Genomic DNA, 16201 nt, shown 5'->3' with positions numbered 1-16201 from the left:
CCAATTGCAAGTAAGTTGCTGAATGTTCTTTTCTGAATCACCCTAATTCAATGTACAGTACAACATGTACTGCCTGGGAAGCGATTCAAATCATAAATGCTATAGGGAAATATCTAATAACTTGGAATAGCTTTTCAAGTGGCTAATAAGCTCTAAAAGGCTGCAAAAATGTTAAATCTGGTAATGCATGAGTTCTGGGCTTCAAGTGGAGCCCACTGCACTGTCTGTGGCTGGGTCTCTAGGGCTGGCATACAGTATTACTCTTTTGATGCCAATGACAAGGCTCTCTTCCCGCAGACTGTGGTCAGCAAGGAGAAGGCTGCTGGCCACACTCATAACAGCTGATCCAATCTGTGATTTCTGCCTCTCCTGCCAATGGTGGGGCCAGGTTTGCCGGTATTTGTGTTGGTGTGCATGAGGCTGGAGAGGAGCCATCTGCCCTGTGTCAGATTCCATATGGTTACAGCAAGCGCTGGGAGAGACATCCACAGAGCCAGGCACCGGATCAGAATAAAGAGGTGCTAATGGTGTGCAGTTGGGAAGGCAAAGGGAACTGTCGGGAACTTGGTGGAAAAAAAGAAGCTTGAAGTGAATTAAGAGAGCGGGAGAGAAAGGAAAATGCAGGGGAAAAAAGGACAAATATTGATGTTGGTTTAAAGGTCAAAGAGTAACAATAACAGAAAGGGTCTTCCATGGTGCCAGGCTCAACAGCAGGTTCCTTTTAGCTCCGTTAATAAAGTTCACACCCTTAGTTCTTAGGCTACTCTTCTGGGTCATTGGTTTTACCCTCTGGTCCATTCCAACAGATCTTTGTTCTCTAGGCCGTACATGGCTTCAGGTTCTACCCTTTGTACAGAAGGCAGGCTTTCCTTGTGTGTCAGATCTCTTTCTGAGGCCAGGTTCTCCACTTTTTCACTTAAGAAGCCTGGGTTCATGCCTACAGGTTCTTATGAAAGGCAACTAGAATACACTCTGCAATAGTTCAAATGCTACTGTCCAAATGTGTATTATCACACATCTAAAATATGTATGCTATACATACATTTACATATAGTATGCATACACATATGTGTGCATATAGCTGTACACTATTCCTCTGCATATATAGCTTGCTAGGATTTGGAAGACTTTCAAATTCTATTATCGGACCTGTTTCTTGTGTTAAATAGTAGGCGCTGTCTGCTGACTCCTGGCAGTTCATTTTCATGTGCTGATCTTAAACAACATTAAAGGGTCAGATGGTACAGAGTCAACAAACTAACAAACAAACAAAACCAGCTTGGAACAGACACCCAGTATTTCCTTGTGAGCCCTCCAGAAAATCCTAGGTATTGACTTGTCCTTACTCAGTTTCATTTTCTCTTCTGTTTATGGAAATTCCACTCATTCTTTATGCTGGCTTTAGATGACTTTATAGACAGAAAGAGACTGGAAGAGGGTAGGATTTAAAAAAAAAAGAGTGGAAGGGAGGGAGAACACCCCTATCTGTCAAGTTACAGGCACGCAAAATCTGCCTCTCCTCTCTCTAAATACCGGGGTACTCAGAAGGTATCTGGGGAACAGGAAGAGGGTTATAGGGGAATGTTGCAGAAGGTACAGGATATGATCATAGCTAGATGCTCAGGGGATGATCAAGCTGGAAAGAAAGTATATTGGATGATCCAGTATACTAATGTGTCCTCTGTTGTATCCCAAGAGAACACATTCTGAGACAGGACCTTCAGAGGATGGGCTCTTGCTGAATGAGGTTCCGGAGCCTCAATGGTTAGCAGAAGTGTGATGGGCAGGAGCACCAGCAATTTACTACCACGGGCTAAGTTTAGCAGAGAGAAAGTGTCTGCTCAGTCATAAATGAGGCATCGGCATCACACTCTGTCCCTGTCCAGGCTTAGGAGCCATCATGCAAGAGGCGGTAGAAAGACAATAAGAGCCAGAGGCCAGGGAGAAGCAGATAAAAGCCGTGTCCCTGGACATGACAGGACAGCTTACCTCATGAACCACCAGCAGCTGTGCATGCCCACATAGGAAACCTTTCTAGCATGGAGCAGGGAGGTGTGGGTCCCTATCCCTGACGGAGGAGCAGTGGACACTTGATGGGTTCTCAGGGAGGGAGTATTTCAGAATACAACCTCTGGAAGGTTGTCTGTGCTCCATTTGTGTAGGCAGCACAAATTGGAATTAGTAGGTTATGAAGAAGAGGAAGGAGGAGGAGGAGGGGAGGGGAAAGAAGAAGAAGAAGAAGAGGAAGAGGAAGAGGAGGTAGGGGTAGCTCTGGAAAGAGTTAGGGGAAGAGTAGAAATGAAAATTATCAAACTACATTGTGTATATGTATAAAATTCTTGAAAATCAATAAAAATACTATATTAAAAGCTTATTATAGAGGAACAGAGTTACTAAATAAAGTTTTCACGTACGTTCCCTTGTGGAAATGTGGAAAATGTTAGCTAAAGAATAAAAAAAAAAATCCTTTTTCTTTTGAGTCAATCTTTTCTCTTGTCTTGAGTCTGGTCTGAACCCGTTTCTCTGCATGACTACTAATTTCCAGTCGTATCCTGAACATTATCAATGGTACACTCACTGATCTACATCAGTGCTGTTCAATGCAAAGGAGCCCAACATGTCATCTGAATTTTCCAGCAGCCATGGGAACAGTGAAAAGAAACAGATGGATATTCCATTTCAACAGCATATTGTAGAGTGGGAGCTAGAGTTCAGGGGTAGAGAACTGAACAGGCATTGACTTGGTCCCCAGCACTACACAACAAATACCCGCAGACTAAAAAAGCAAAACAAAACACATCAGGATCAATGAAATGTCCCAGCAACAAAATAGGCTTGCCACACAAGCATGACAATCCAAGTTTCATTCCTGGAACCCAGAGTGGAAGGAGAGAGAGAATCAACCCCCCAAAGTTGTTTCCCTATGTCCACACATGCATAGTGACACATGTGCTCTGCCTAATGACAAATAACTATTTTAAAAATAATAACACACACATGCTTTCTGCCGATGTACTTATAATACAGTTATTTTGGATGATTACAGTTAACACAATCCCATCTTAAATTATTAAATTATCTCATAATCTTGGCAATCTTAAGCCATTGATATTTATAATCTCAAATTTCAATTTATAACCTTCCTTTGAAACCTGCCATTTTACGTTTGCATATTTTATGTGCACAGCAACTTTTACCTTGGATCTGCTACTGGCTATCACAGTGAGTGGCACCTCTCTAGAGTAACATGGTAGAATCCTGAACATCCAGCTTAGCAGGCAGCACACATGGCTCTGACAATAAGCACAGGTCAAGGTGCCCTCAGCTCTACTAGAGAAAGTCTGTCCTATCTGTGTCTTATTCCTGGGAACTGGGCCAAGTACGTGTGTAGAACCTGAGAGCCCCTGCTGGCTCTCTTTCTTTCTGTGGTTTTATTTTTTTACCTCCTTAATTTCCAGTTGCCATGATCACGCTGAGCATCCATGGGAATTCAATAGCTGTCCTTCATAATTCTAGTTGGGCCTCTGTTATGGTCTGAATCTGCATCGTTCCTCTTACGTTCTTGCTTTGAATGCTTGTTCCCCAGGGGGGCTATGCAACCTTTAGGAGATGGAGCTTGCCTGGTAGAAGTGAGTCATTGTGGAGGCCTTTGAAGGCCATGGCCTGGACCCTGCTACTAACACCCTCATGGCTACCTGCTCTGTAGCCACACAGACAGTGCCACCACAGATGCCAGCCACTGCCATGAGCTGAGCTGTAATGCCGTACTTCCTACACTAGCTACAGAGCTCACAAGCCCTATGAGACGACAGATGAAGATGTTCATGTTAGATGCTTTGTCATAGTAATCACAGGTAACTAAAACAGTGTCCATGTAGTGACAAGTGTCACAATTGGAAACTCAACATGAGCCCCTCTGGCCTACTATGCATAGCTTCTGCTCCCATTTTCTGTCTGTGTTCTAGCTTTCAAACAGTTGCTTTTTGTGTTTTCTTCAGAGTTCTTTCTTATCTGGTACTCTATCATTACAGAACTTGAACCCGGTTGACTGGCAGCTTTTAAATCCTAATCCCTAGTGTTCCACAGAAGTGCCATGGGCCTGCTGTGGGGGAGGGGGTGCGGACTAAGTAAATGTTTTTGGTTTTTGCACATAATTTAAAAAATTAGACACTAAAGTAATTTGTAAACATTGATTGGGAAATATGATTCTTGATTCTTGAAGGCATCCACAAGGTTTTTTACTCTTGAGCCTATCCCGACCTCTCTGTCCTGAATGAGCCCCTTACCACATTTTCTGCTTATTCATCCAGGGAGTAGGCTGCTCTTAGTTTTAGGTAGAAGGATTGACACATGTCTGATCACTGAGTTAATTATGTTTTGTATTTCTGAGACAGGGTTTCTCTGTGTAGTCCTGGCTGTCCTGGAACTTACTCTATAGACCAGGCTGGCCTTTAACTCAGAGATCTGCCTGCCTCTGCCTCCCTACTGCTGAGATTAAAGGCACATGCCACCACTGCCTGCCCTGATAATTGAGTTTTTAAGGTTGCTAAATCTTCCTTCTTTGGCCCCATAACTGAATAACGGACTGACAGATGAGCTTGAAGTATGGCTGTCAATCCTCAAAATATACAACTGGAAGGACTTACTTATTTAGCTCACAATTCCAGGTCCCTAAGTATAATGGTTTGTATATGCTTGGCCCAGGCAGTGGCACTGTTAGAAGATGTGGCCCTGTTGGAGTAGGTGTGTCACTGTGGGCTCAAATCAGGGCAGAAAGAGAGTCAGAGAGGTAACATCACAGGATGCATCATTGTAGCATCCTAGTTGTTGGGAGCCAGTATTCTGCTAGCAGTCTTCAGAGGAAGACGTAGAACTCTTAGCTCCTCCTGCACCATGCCTGCTTGGACGCTGCCGTGCTCCCACCTTGATAATGGACTGAACCTCTGAACCTGTAAGCCAGCCCCAGTTAAATGTTATCCTTATAAGAGTTGCCTTGGTCATGGTGTCTTTTCACAGCAGTAAAACCTAATACATTAAGACCTCAAGTAGCTAGTTACCTCATACCACAGCCAAATGCAGTGAGAATGAATGCATCCAGGCTTCTTGGCCTCACCTGGTTTTTGTTTTTTGAATCTTGTGTAGTTCAGGATCCAGTCCATGAAATGGGACTGTCCACATTCAGGGTGGATACTCCTGTCTCCATTAACAATCAAGACAGCTTTCCCCCCAAAAAGACATGCCCACAGGACAACCAAACCTAAGTAATTTTGCAATGGAAGACCTTTTCTTAGTGATTCTAGGATGGGGCAAGTTGGCATTCAAAACTATCCACCATGCAGACTTTCTGAATGAGTCCTCCCTTAAAGCCTCTTGCATGAAAAGGGGCCTTTATTAGTAATTTTAAAGGAGTACACAAAATCAACAGAAGGAATGTTACTTGCTTGCTTTCCCTCCTCATTTCCCCTTAAGCACACACTAAGAGTTTAACAGAAAGCGGTGACAGTGTGACTATGGCTCAGCAGGTAAGGGTGCCTGTGCCAAACCTGACAATCTGAGTTAGTCACCCCACGACCACGCAATGAAAAGATATTAACTCCTGAAAGTTGTTCTTTGACCTCCACACATGTTCCAAAGAATATATGTACACACATACACATGTACACACACATACACATGTACACATACACATAAATGTGTGCACCCACACTCACACCCACATGTGCAAACACATACACTTAATAAAACAAAACAAAACAAAGTAGTTTAACTAAGCAAAGGAGATTGGTATGAAAGACAGACACTTCATAAGGCTCCTGAACCAGGCAAGTGGTACAAGCAGAGCTTTAAAGATCCAAAAGACGCCACATCAAAATCCAAGTCTAGCTAGCAAAGCTAAGTATGCCTTGACATGATGAGTGGGGCTATGAAGTGAAAACTATTCACTCAACTCAGGGTAGAAGGGGAGGCAGAGGGGTAACATCACACAACGCATTAGTCACTGAGTGAGTACCATGCTCTGTCCCACTGAAGCACTTAGAAAGAAGCTCGTGAACAGACTGCACGGTTCATCCCAGACTTTACACCAGGGCTTATGGGAGAGAAGTCCAGATGGCTTCCGAACAATAAACAGGCAGGGAAACAGGTCAAGCACAGCCATTAGCCTCTGTGGACACTTCAGACACTAAAATTCTAACACTTAACGCCCTTTTCCTTCAAAGCAAGTAATTGAGGGGAGCCAATGGATGCCAGTCAAAAGTGTGTGCCCACGGCAACGTTTTCTCTGTGAGATGTTGTCAGTCACGACCTGTAAGCTGCCCTCCAGCTAGGACAGCGTATTTCCATTATCATTCTGGCTTGGCCAAGTTCAGAACAGTTCCATCTCATGGCACTTCAGTTAGTAACAGACCGTGCATGTAGAAATGGTGCCTTAAGATTACAGTGGGGCTGAACATTTTCCATCGCCTCCACCACATCACAGTGCCATGTACTGTGTTTGCGCTAATGCTCCCAGAAACAAACCTAGTGTGCTGTTACATTATTAGTGGAGAGGGGTGGGATAAGCAGGCATGCACCCATATACCTGTGGTATACTGCACCCATATACCTGTGGTATACTTGCGTGTGTATGCTCACAAGGAGCTCAGAGGTCACTTATGGGCATCTCCCTATATCACTTCACTGTATTTTATTTTGAGACTGTGTCTCTTGGTGAACCTAGAGCTTACCAACTGGCTAGACTGGTTCCAGCCAGCCTCGAGTATCTGCATGTGTCCACACATCCATCCCTCTAGCTCCAGGGTTATACATACACAGATGTTCTCATCTTTTGCAAGAGCTATACACATATACAGATGTTCTCATCTTTTGCATGACTGCTAAGGACCCAGACACAGGTCTTGAAGATTGGACTTTACCCACTGAGCCATTGCCCCGGCTCCATCTCAGTACAGTACATGCTCATGACAATAAGAATTAGTGATAATAACTTACTGGCTCCTGTCTTCACTCTGCTCTGGTTGTTAACGGCTATTTTAGAATGTACTTCTGTTTAAAAGGATTGTCCACTCTACAGAAGTCTGTGTTAGAACAGCACCAGCCTATCCATCCCGTGTCTACTGATTATATTGATTTTTATTTATGCTTAAACTAATTTTCTATTTTGTTCATGTCTTAGGGAATAACAAAATATGACACATATCTGCCATTAGCCTACTTGTGTAGTAAACATTACATTGTCTAGATTAGGTACTTCTCAGAATGTAACTCCATTGTCAAACAACATGACTATTTGAGCAAGAAAAAAAGAATCACCAATGGCACCACTAGAATGTGGCATAGGCTGGTTCTGTGATATTATCCGTGTATCGCCATCCCCTCATCCGACCTGCTGCTACCCATCTTGCTGGTGGGTCCAAGCCACAGAATACAGGACTTACCGGGACTGGCATGGGTGAGAGTTACACCGTCGGACCTGGGGCTCAGGGCGGCTTGCTTGAGGGCAGTCACTGTCATTCACCAAGGTTGTGGTCTTGTTAACAATCCGTGTGCATGATACAATAGTCCTGCGTTCTCCTGGAAGCCAAACCATGGGAGATGAGAAATTATGGCTGCACATACCCAGAAAGTCATTTATTTATACTTATGGAGGGGTATATGAGTACAACTATCTATCACTAAGTGAGTCATATCATTTGTCAAAGAGGGAGAACTAGACATTTAGGGATAAGGTGCATAAGTCATCGCAGAGTAGTGTAGACCAGGGTAAGACTCCAGAACAATCTGAAAGCAGCAGGACCTCAGGTCAACTCTGTCCTTGGACAGTTTAGGAGTTGCTGAGGCCAACGCTTTCTTTGGTTTGAGCCTTTCATGTTTGAGATCTGAAGTCTACAGAGATCTGGTCCTAATTAAACATGTGTATATCAGCCTTCACCAAGAGTATGGTCAGTTACTGCTTGCTTTAGGCGTGCTTCTCGAGAGGAGCGAGGTTGCTGGTGTGATGGGACACATGGGACACTGGTGCAGGTGGCCTGTGCTCGTTCACTTTGCCCAGTGGTGCTAATGCCTCGGCGCCATGTGCTCTTCGGCAGCTTTGCAGAGTCATTAGCCTTTCTTTCAGTGTTTCCTCTGAGCTCTCAACCTGATGGCTTACAACTTCATCTGGGAGGCAGAGCAATGGCAGTATCTTAGTCAAGGTTTCGATTCCTTCACAAACATCATGGCCAAGAAGGAAGTTGGGGAGGAAAGGGTTTATTTAGCTTACTTCCACATGCTGTTGATCACCAGAGGAAGTTAGGACTGGAACTCAAGCAGGTCAGGAAGCAGGAGCTGATGCAGAGGCCATGGAGGGATGTTCCTTACTGGCTTGCTTCTCCTGGCTTGCTCAGCCTGCTCTCTTATAGAACCCAAGACTTCCAGCCCAGGGATGGCACTACCCACCTGGGGCAATTGAGAAAATACCCCAAAGCTGGATCTCATGGAGGCACTTCCCCAACTGAAACTCCCTTCTCTGTGATAAGTCCAGCCTGTGTCAAGTTGACACACAAGTTGACACCAGTACAGGCAGTTAGGACAGTGATGGCAGTTAGGAGGGTGGCCTCTGGAACCAGCTGTCTGAGTGCCTCTTGGTGTTGTCACCGTCACCAGACCACAGTATCAACAGTTGGCCCCTATGCTTCTCTATCTTAGTTTCCTACCTTGGGCCAGGTTGCTTCACCTCCCCTTGGCTTTCAGTGTGTCTGTGCTGACATTTCATGCTACTGTATTGGAGTCGTTGGTGTCAAGAGAGGGGCCATAAAAGATGAACATGGAGTCAAGTACAACTACTTAGGCCCAGGATTCTTTGTAGGGTCTCTTGTCTGAGGAATTTGTCATGTGGGGATGGCTGAAAACGGGGGATCTTAAGCTACGCTCTCTGTCCTATGGCCTATGAATGTAGTCATGTATACATATGAAAGCAAAGAAGTCATGTGTACATATGAATATAGCTTTCAACATTGACTACTGCAGCGAGCTGGAAGACACTGGTGTCATAAAGGAACTGCACAGAGGCAACAATGGCTGTGGTGGTTCAGAACTCCTAGTGGAGCACAGTCTGCTATGCTTCCCCTGGACTGGGTTTGTCTACAGTGAGTAGACAAAGGGATGTCTGGCTGCGGTTAGAGAAGCAGGCATGGTCCTGAAGTGGGGGTGGGTGGGAGACCATCAGCCCAGGGGCAGCTAAGGCCCCAGGAAAAGAGATTTCCTGGTAGGGCTGATGGTACCACCTTGAAGCTGTGTCAATTGCAATTGTCAGTTTGCAGAGGAAAAACATGTAAAACATTTAGTGTGTGCGGTTAGCTGAGATGCATAGGAAGGCACTGAAGGGCTTGGTGATATTGTGGCTTGGATTTTTCTATGAGTAATGGGATGAGCCCCTAAATGTTAAACAACGATTTATGCACTGCATACTTGACAACATCACTTTAGCAGTCAAGCCGCTCAAGAGCAGGTATGGGTAGGGTTGCAGCTGGGTCCCAGCTTGCTGCCCACTTGCTGGTAGACATCCAGAGTCCTAGTCAATCCCCTCTCTCAACTTTGTCTTACCCAGCATCCATTGTGTCATCTCTCATGACCTTTCTGAGTGCCTTATTGAGGGTGGCAAATGACAGTGACCCAGAGGTACAGAAAGAGACTGTCTCTTATTCTCTTATTCCCTCTTGCTTCTCTCTGTCTCTCTCTCCCTCTCTCCCTTCCTCCCCCTCCCCCTTACTATCTCCACTATTTTCTCCCACTCTCACTTCCCTATTCCAGACCATGTGCAGTCTACTTCTTTCTCTCTCTGCTCTGTACTCTCCCAGATGCCTCTGGGCATTTTCTCCCTCTTCTCTACAATAAAACCTTCCCACATCATGGAGCACTCATGCCAGTGGCCTCTTTCCTGCACCCCCTTGAATCTTGAATGCCATTTCCTGTTGCTTCTTGTCAAAGCCTCCATTTCTTTCTTTTGTTCTTTGACGTTTTCATCCATGTCTGTGTTGAATCATGGTGACTTCTACCCCATTCCCTCTTTTATCCTCTCTACTCATTGAAACCCTTCTTCCCCATAAGCCCTCTCCTAGTTTGACGTCTGTTTTCGAGACCCATTGACTTGAATGATAGTTGCTGGCACGAGTGAGGAATTCTTCATAGGAACAGCTTCCTAGTGCTCCTCCTTAATGCCCTACTCATAAAAACACCACTGTTGCTGATGTAGGTCCTTGTAGTGTGGCAGTCTCTTTGGCTCACCTGCAAACTCCATAGTGGGAGTGTGGAGGCAGACATCGCATTTAGAGGTGTGGAAGAGGGGGCGGCATGGAGTGTTCTGCTTGACCCAGAGAATTCTTACTTCTCTTTGCACCCTGGAGACAGTGGCTGAGGTATGGATGACAGGGTGCTTGAGTATGGGCGAGGCCTTCATCTGCTGCCATTCCACCAAGTCGGAGGTCTATTTCAGTGAGTCCCAGGACCAGTTTTCATTACTACCATATAGTCACATAATTGGCAAATCTCTACCCTAGGCCAAGGAATGAAGTGGGTCTGCTACCAAACCCGTGGGAGCTGGGATGGCTTGGCTGCATGCTCTGTTGAGATCTTCAGGGCTTAAGTCCCTATGGAAGGACAAATTCTCTATTTCCACACTGAGTAGACTGGTGCAGAGGGCCCTGAACTCAGGATTTCTTCAGCCAAGCTGCATCCTTGCCTCCCCTAGCCCCACCTTACCTCCTCCACACTGCACGCTGCAGCCTTCCCAGCCACTGTGGGTCCAGAGGAACAGAGCGTCCTGTGGCTTGGCGGGCTCACTCTGGTTTTCTGTGCTCTGGTTTACAGGTATGGTGTATTCGTAATGAATTCCGTAATTCTGGTCATGAAATAACAGCACCTGGAGCCATGGGGAAAGGAAGGCCTTGCTGAGGTGGGGCAAGCGACCATAGATTGCTGAATGTGTACTCTGAGCTACCTGTGGCTGCTCCTCCACTACCTTGCTCTTTTCTGAAGATCAAGGCAGTGATCTAAAGGTAGGGGTGTCCCTTTATCTCAGCCTCAGGTTCCTCGGGGACTTGGAGGGTATATGGGGTGAGCACAAAACCGTTGGTGAGCTCTGTTCTTTCCTATCCCACAGAGGACCTGTTTACATGAGGGATTTGAGGGTGGTGAACTACATGGCATCATGCAGCAGGGTCTGAATTTCCATCAACAAGGCTGTGCTTACAGATGAGAAAGACACATGTAGTGCTTCTTCCTAGAAAGAGATCTGAGAGTGGTGCTAAACTATTTCTTTGAGCATAAGCACTGTGCTGGCTAGTTTATGCTGACTTGAGATAAGCTAGAGTCATCTGGGAAGAGGAAACCTCAATAGAGAAAAAATGCCCGCTGCAAATCGGCCCATCAGCAGGCCTGTGGCAGCACTTTCTTGATTGACAACTGTTATGGAAGGGCCTTCTCTTTGGACTAGAAGAAGATAGGTTGTGTAAGGCGTGAGGGACAAGCCAGTAAGCAGTGTTCCTCCATGGCTTCTGCTGCAGTTCCTGCGTTCTGGTTCCTGACTCGCTTGAGTTCCCTCAGTGACAGATCTGGAAGTGCAAGGTGAAATAAACACTTCTCCCCAAGCTGTTTTTGGTCATGGTACTTTCCCTTTTTTTCTTTCTTTCTTCCTTCCTTTTTTGTTTCTTTCTCTCTTTCTCTTTCTCTCTCTCTTTCTCTCTCTCTCTCTTTCTTTCTTTCTTTCTTTCTTTCTTTCTTTCTTTCTTTCTTTCTTTCTTTCTTTCTTCCTTTCTTTCTTTCCTTCTTTCTTTTCCTCCTTTCCAAAGACAGGGTTTCTCTGTGTAACCCTGGCTGTCCTGGACCTTACTCTTTACTCTGTACAGCTCATACTCAGAGATCCACCTGCCTCTGCCTTCCAAGCTGGTATTAAAGGCGTGTACCACCCAGCAGTCACACAGTTTTCTTTTTTTTTTTTAATTTATATTTTATATTTTATTTTATGTCTGACTACACTGTAACTTTCTTCAGCCACACCAGAAGAGGGTACCAGATTCCATTACAGATGGTTGTGAGCCACCGTGTGATTGCTAGGAATTGAACTCAAGACCTCTGGAAGAGGAACCGTTGTTCTTAACCACTGAGCAACCTCTCCAGCCCCTGGTGCTTTTTGTAGTCCTAGAAACACCAAGGAAGACAAGCTCTGCCCTCCAGATGGTATCTCCCATCATTGTTACATCGCAGTAAGTATACTCAAGAGAAAGATACACCCTGCAGCAGCAGAGGAAGCTGGGGGGAACCTGTTTTGGGGATGCTGAGGATATCTGCATCTTGGTACTGCCATGGAGCCTGGATGAGGTCTGTCTGTGGGAAGGCAGGGGCTTGGCTCATGGCTGACACTAAGGGTAGACAGAGGTGCAGAGATGTATCTAAGCTTCACTTGTGGGAGCCATGCACCTGAAATACAGCTTGGGGACCATGCACCTGAAATCCTAGTGAGGGTTCAGAATGGAAGGGTCTGTGCTTTGCCTGGGGAAAATCATGACAAGCCTTGTAAAACCACCAGGTGCCTGACTGGCTTTAGACATAATGTAGACATGTGAGGCAAAGCAAGCTTTTCTGTGGGAGACAGGCCTGGCTGTAGACCAGTGAGTGTCCCTGAGACTAAGCAGATAGCAAGTGCATTTCCAGCCACAGAGATCTGGGAGAAGGGGCCAGCAGGAGTGAAAGTCAGAGTACACGGCCCCTCAGATGACAGGAGGTAACTGTTCCAAGGCTTCCTGGGCCTTCAAGGCTGAACTGCAGGATGGTGGGGCATGGGTATTAGAAGTAGACCCAATTCACACTTACTTCCCCAGCCAATAGACCTACAGTGGTGCACTTGGAGGAATGTTTACTGCTAAAAAACAAAACAACAAAACAAATAAACACCCCCAAGTCACCAAAAACTAAGTGCTCTAAACTAGTCTTTACAAGCGATCTTTTAATATCTCAGTGTGGGAATGAGACCAGCAAATTGAGGCTCCATGTGAAACCAATTTCATAGCTGTGTATGATGGGGGTACACATGTGTCTAATTGGTTTCAAGTGCTAATCTCTAGGACTCCATGGGTGCCCCTGATTGTGAAAATAATATGCACACTCCAGTGGGGAGTGGGGGACCATAGCCTGTTACACAGAGGGAAGGAGCCTGGAAGAGATATGGAATAAAGAGCACATTTCAAGAGAAAAAGCAGTTCAATATTAAATAAGGGCTGAAAATCCAGCTGGTTGTGAGACGCTTTCTCTGACTTCTGTTATGGTCCGAGCAGCTCTAGGCTGTGTACACACTTCACTGAGCTAAACATGCAACTGCTTATAAGAGCTTTTGGTGAAGAGGGGTCCAAGGTATACTTCAGTGCTTGTTAGAGAAGGCAAACTCCTGCACTAACAGCAAATGTTCCTGCATGAGCCTCATTTTTGCCTCTAGCTCCCTCTCTGTGCCCCTCTGAGTATCTGCTTTGAACTCAGAATAGTTGTGGGGGTTGTTTCAAAGGCTTTGGGACTGGGAAACAATCTCATCCTGGAGAAATGGCTCTGGGACAGGTCCCTGGGTCCCAGAGATCCTACTTGCAGAAATGATCTACAGCACAATCGCTGGCAGCTCCCCAGAAGGTTTATGGCACACATCGGAGTTGGCTGGCTTTTAGCTCAGCAGAAACTACAATGGGGTCAGCACCCTCATCAGGCTGCACTCAACACCCACAGTAGGTGGTGGCCAGAGAATCTTCTGAGTGTTAGCTCATCTCCAGGGGCACAAACAAATGCGGGGAAAAGAACTTCTGGGACTAGCAGGCGCTTTGGACATGGGCTTTGATAACAGATGCACATACTGCTACAAGCCCTGTTCTTTAGGTGATCAGAATCAACGAGTATCATCTGGCATGCACAAAGCCTGTGCTCAATCTCCAGCACCTTCACAAAATTAGCCACAATGGGGCACTGTCATAAATAGTCCTTGAGACTACTTAGACCCCGAGAAGGAAACTGGCATGACTCCCCTGGAGGCCTTGGATACTGAGCCCATGTTTGAGTGGCATACACAGAGTTCCCAGGAGATAACAACACTGACATCCTGCCTATCCTGTGTATACAGGGTTCTTCAGACTGCCTGGGGAGTAAGTGGTGCTGAATCTGCCCAATCTGTGTAGTACAGACCACACATTGCTCACACAATTCACTTCTACAAGATGCTTCTCAGCTATGAGGTAGCTCTGTGCATGCTGCTATCTGATGCAAAAAGATTTGGGGCAACAGTTGTGCTGGCTAGTTTTATGTCAACTTCAGAGAAGGGAACCTCAGTTGAGAAAATGCCTCCATAAGATGGGGGCTGTGGACCATGTCTTTAATTAGTGAATGTTGTGGGAGGGCCCAGTCCAATGTGGGTTGGGCCATCACAGGGCAGGTCATCCTGGGTGCTATATAAAAGCAGGCTGAGCAAGACAGTAAGCAGCACTCCTCCATGGCCCATGCTTCAGTTCATGTCTCCAGGTTCCCACCTGGTTTGATTCTTGCCTTGGCTCCCTTCAGTGGACTGCAACTCTGGGTATGTAAGCTACACAAACCCTTTCCTCCCCACGCTACTCTTTTGTCATATGTTTTCTTAAACCCATTGGAAACCCTATCTAAGACAATGTCCATCCCTTGCTGTCACCGTGTGACTGCAATTCCTGTCTTGGAAGACTCTTATTTTGAAAAAGATAGGTGCTCTGCCAGTGAGGAGCCAGGAGGAGATTCTTGGGTGGAAGCTCAAGGTGGAAGGAATAAGACCAAGAGAGAGGTGAAGGGCTGGGGAGATGTCTCGACCAGTGATGTACATGCCACAGAAACACAAGCATCTGAGTCCGAATCCTCAGCGCCCGTGCCAGGCACAGCATCTCGAGGGTGTAATCCCAGAACTGTAGGTGGGGACTGATGAAGGTTACTGGCCAGCCAGCCTGGCCAGGTCGATGAGCTTCAGGTTGAGTGGGAGGCTCCGTCTCAAAATACAAATGTAGACAGTGACTCAAAAAAGACATTGGCAGCTGACCACCAGCATCTCTACACACGTGTACAAATGTATACAGGAATGTACATTGGTGTACTCTTCAGAACATGCTTGTATGCCTCATACACAGAACATACAAATGCATCCCACACAAATAAATGAAGAAATGTAAATAATAAAAAAGAGAAAGGGGCATCTGTAGCAGGGAGCCTTGCAAACTTCCAGGAACCAGAGGCATTCCTTTCCACTTAGGTTCTGGGGAACAAGAGTCTAACAACCCAGCTAAGCCACCTGCTTCAGGAGAGGTGCAGGGCCAGCACTTACCATCAGATGCAGTGGCACCGTGGTGGGTCCCTTGGCTGAGAACTTCTCCCACAGGCCTCTCCTCACATAGCGGACAGTTGTACCTGCAATCTGGAACTCTCCAGGGAGTTCTATCTTCCAGTCGCTGTTGATGGATCTCTTACTGGAGTCTTTGAGAGCTAGAAAGGAAATTGAGCATTGGGAAATGAGGGCTATCTAGCCTGTCCTCGGAGAGAATCTGGTGATCTTGCCTGAGTCTGAGGCTTCTGTGAGGGCAGGCAGGCACCTACAGTGAGAGAACTGTACTCTCTGGATACTAAGCACAGAGGCTGGCTCACAGAGAGCAAACTTTCTCCTTTACAAGGGAAAGAGCTGTGAGGGCGGATGGCACATCTTCCAACACAGCTGCCTATCTCGCTACTGATTCCCATAGTGGGACTTGGGGAGAGGCCAGAGGGTGGAGATGCCAGGATCCAGTCGAAGCCTATGGTAGTAGTTGGCTTCTTGATTGATGAATGAGTTCTATATTGGTATAGTCAAGGCCACAAAATGTCTGCTCAGACAGATGGCTGCAGGGTATAGACCAGGCCCAGCCTCAGCTCCCTGGTCTGTGTGATGCCACAGTCCCAGCAAATGCAGTGGGCAAGTGAGCTTGGGTGTTACAACTGTGCAGCCACCCAGGGAAACAGGCAGGATGCTCTCCAACATGGTGACATACGTCTCAGAGAGGATGTGTGTAGGAACTAGAGGACTCCTAGACTCCAGTGAGTGACTAGGGGAAAGAATTCTCTACTACCTGGAACAGGATCTATTTTGCTAGAAACATTCAATGGTGATTGAAAGTTTCTGGCTACTGAGGAGGAAATGACAAGACAC

General features: G+C 46.2%; 1 protein-coding gene across 2 annotated transcripts in view; it reads right to left on the bottom strand.

The window, feature by feature from the left end:
* Adamts17 (ADAM metallopeptidase with thrombospondin type 1 motif 17) overlaps positions 1–16201 on the bottom strand; it is a 319009-nt gene that overhangs the window by 56465 nt on the left and 246343 nt on the right. For both annotated transcript variants that reach the window (XM_031386937.1, XM_031386938.1), the window contains 3 exons: positions 15347–15504; positions 10738–10897; positions 7437–7572 (listed from right to left, as the gene is read on the bottom strand). In XM_031386937.1, the coding sequence (XP_031242797.1) occupies positions 7437–7572; positions 10738–10897; positions 15347–15504 (454 nt within the window). The remainder of the gene's footprint in view (positions 1–7436; positions 7573–10737; positions 10898–15346; positions 15505–16201) is intronic.

The sequence above is a fragment of the Mastomys coucha genome, unplaced genomic scaffold (genome assembly GCF_008632895.1).
Source record: "Mastomys coucha isolate ucsf_1 unplaced genomic scaffold, UCSF_Mcou_1 pScaffold21, whole genome shotgun sequence".
NCBI classification, from domain to species: Eukaryota; Metazoa; Chordata; class Mammalia; order Rodentia; family Muridae; genus Mastomys; species Mastomys coucha.
Note: the sequence above shows the minus strand (reverse complement) of the source record. Positions and strands in the feature narration are given on the sequence as shown.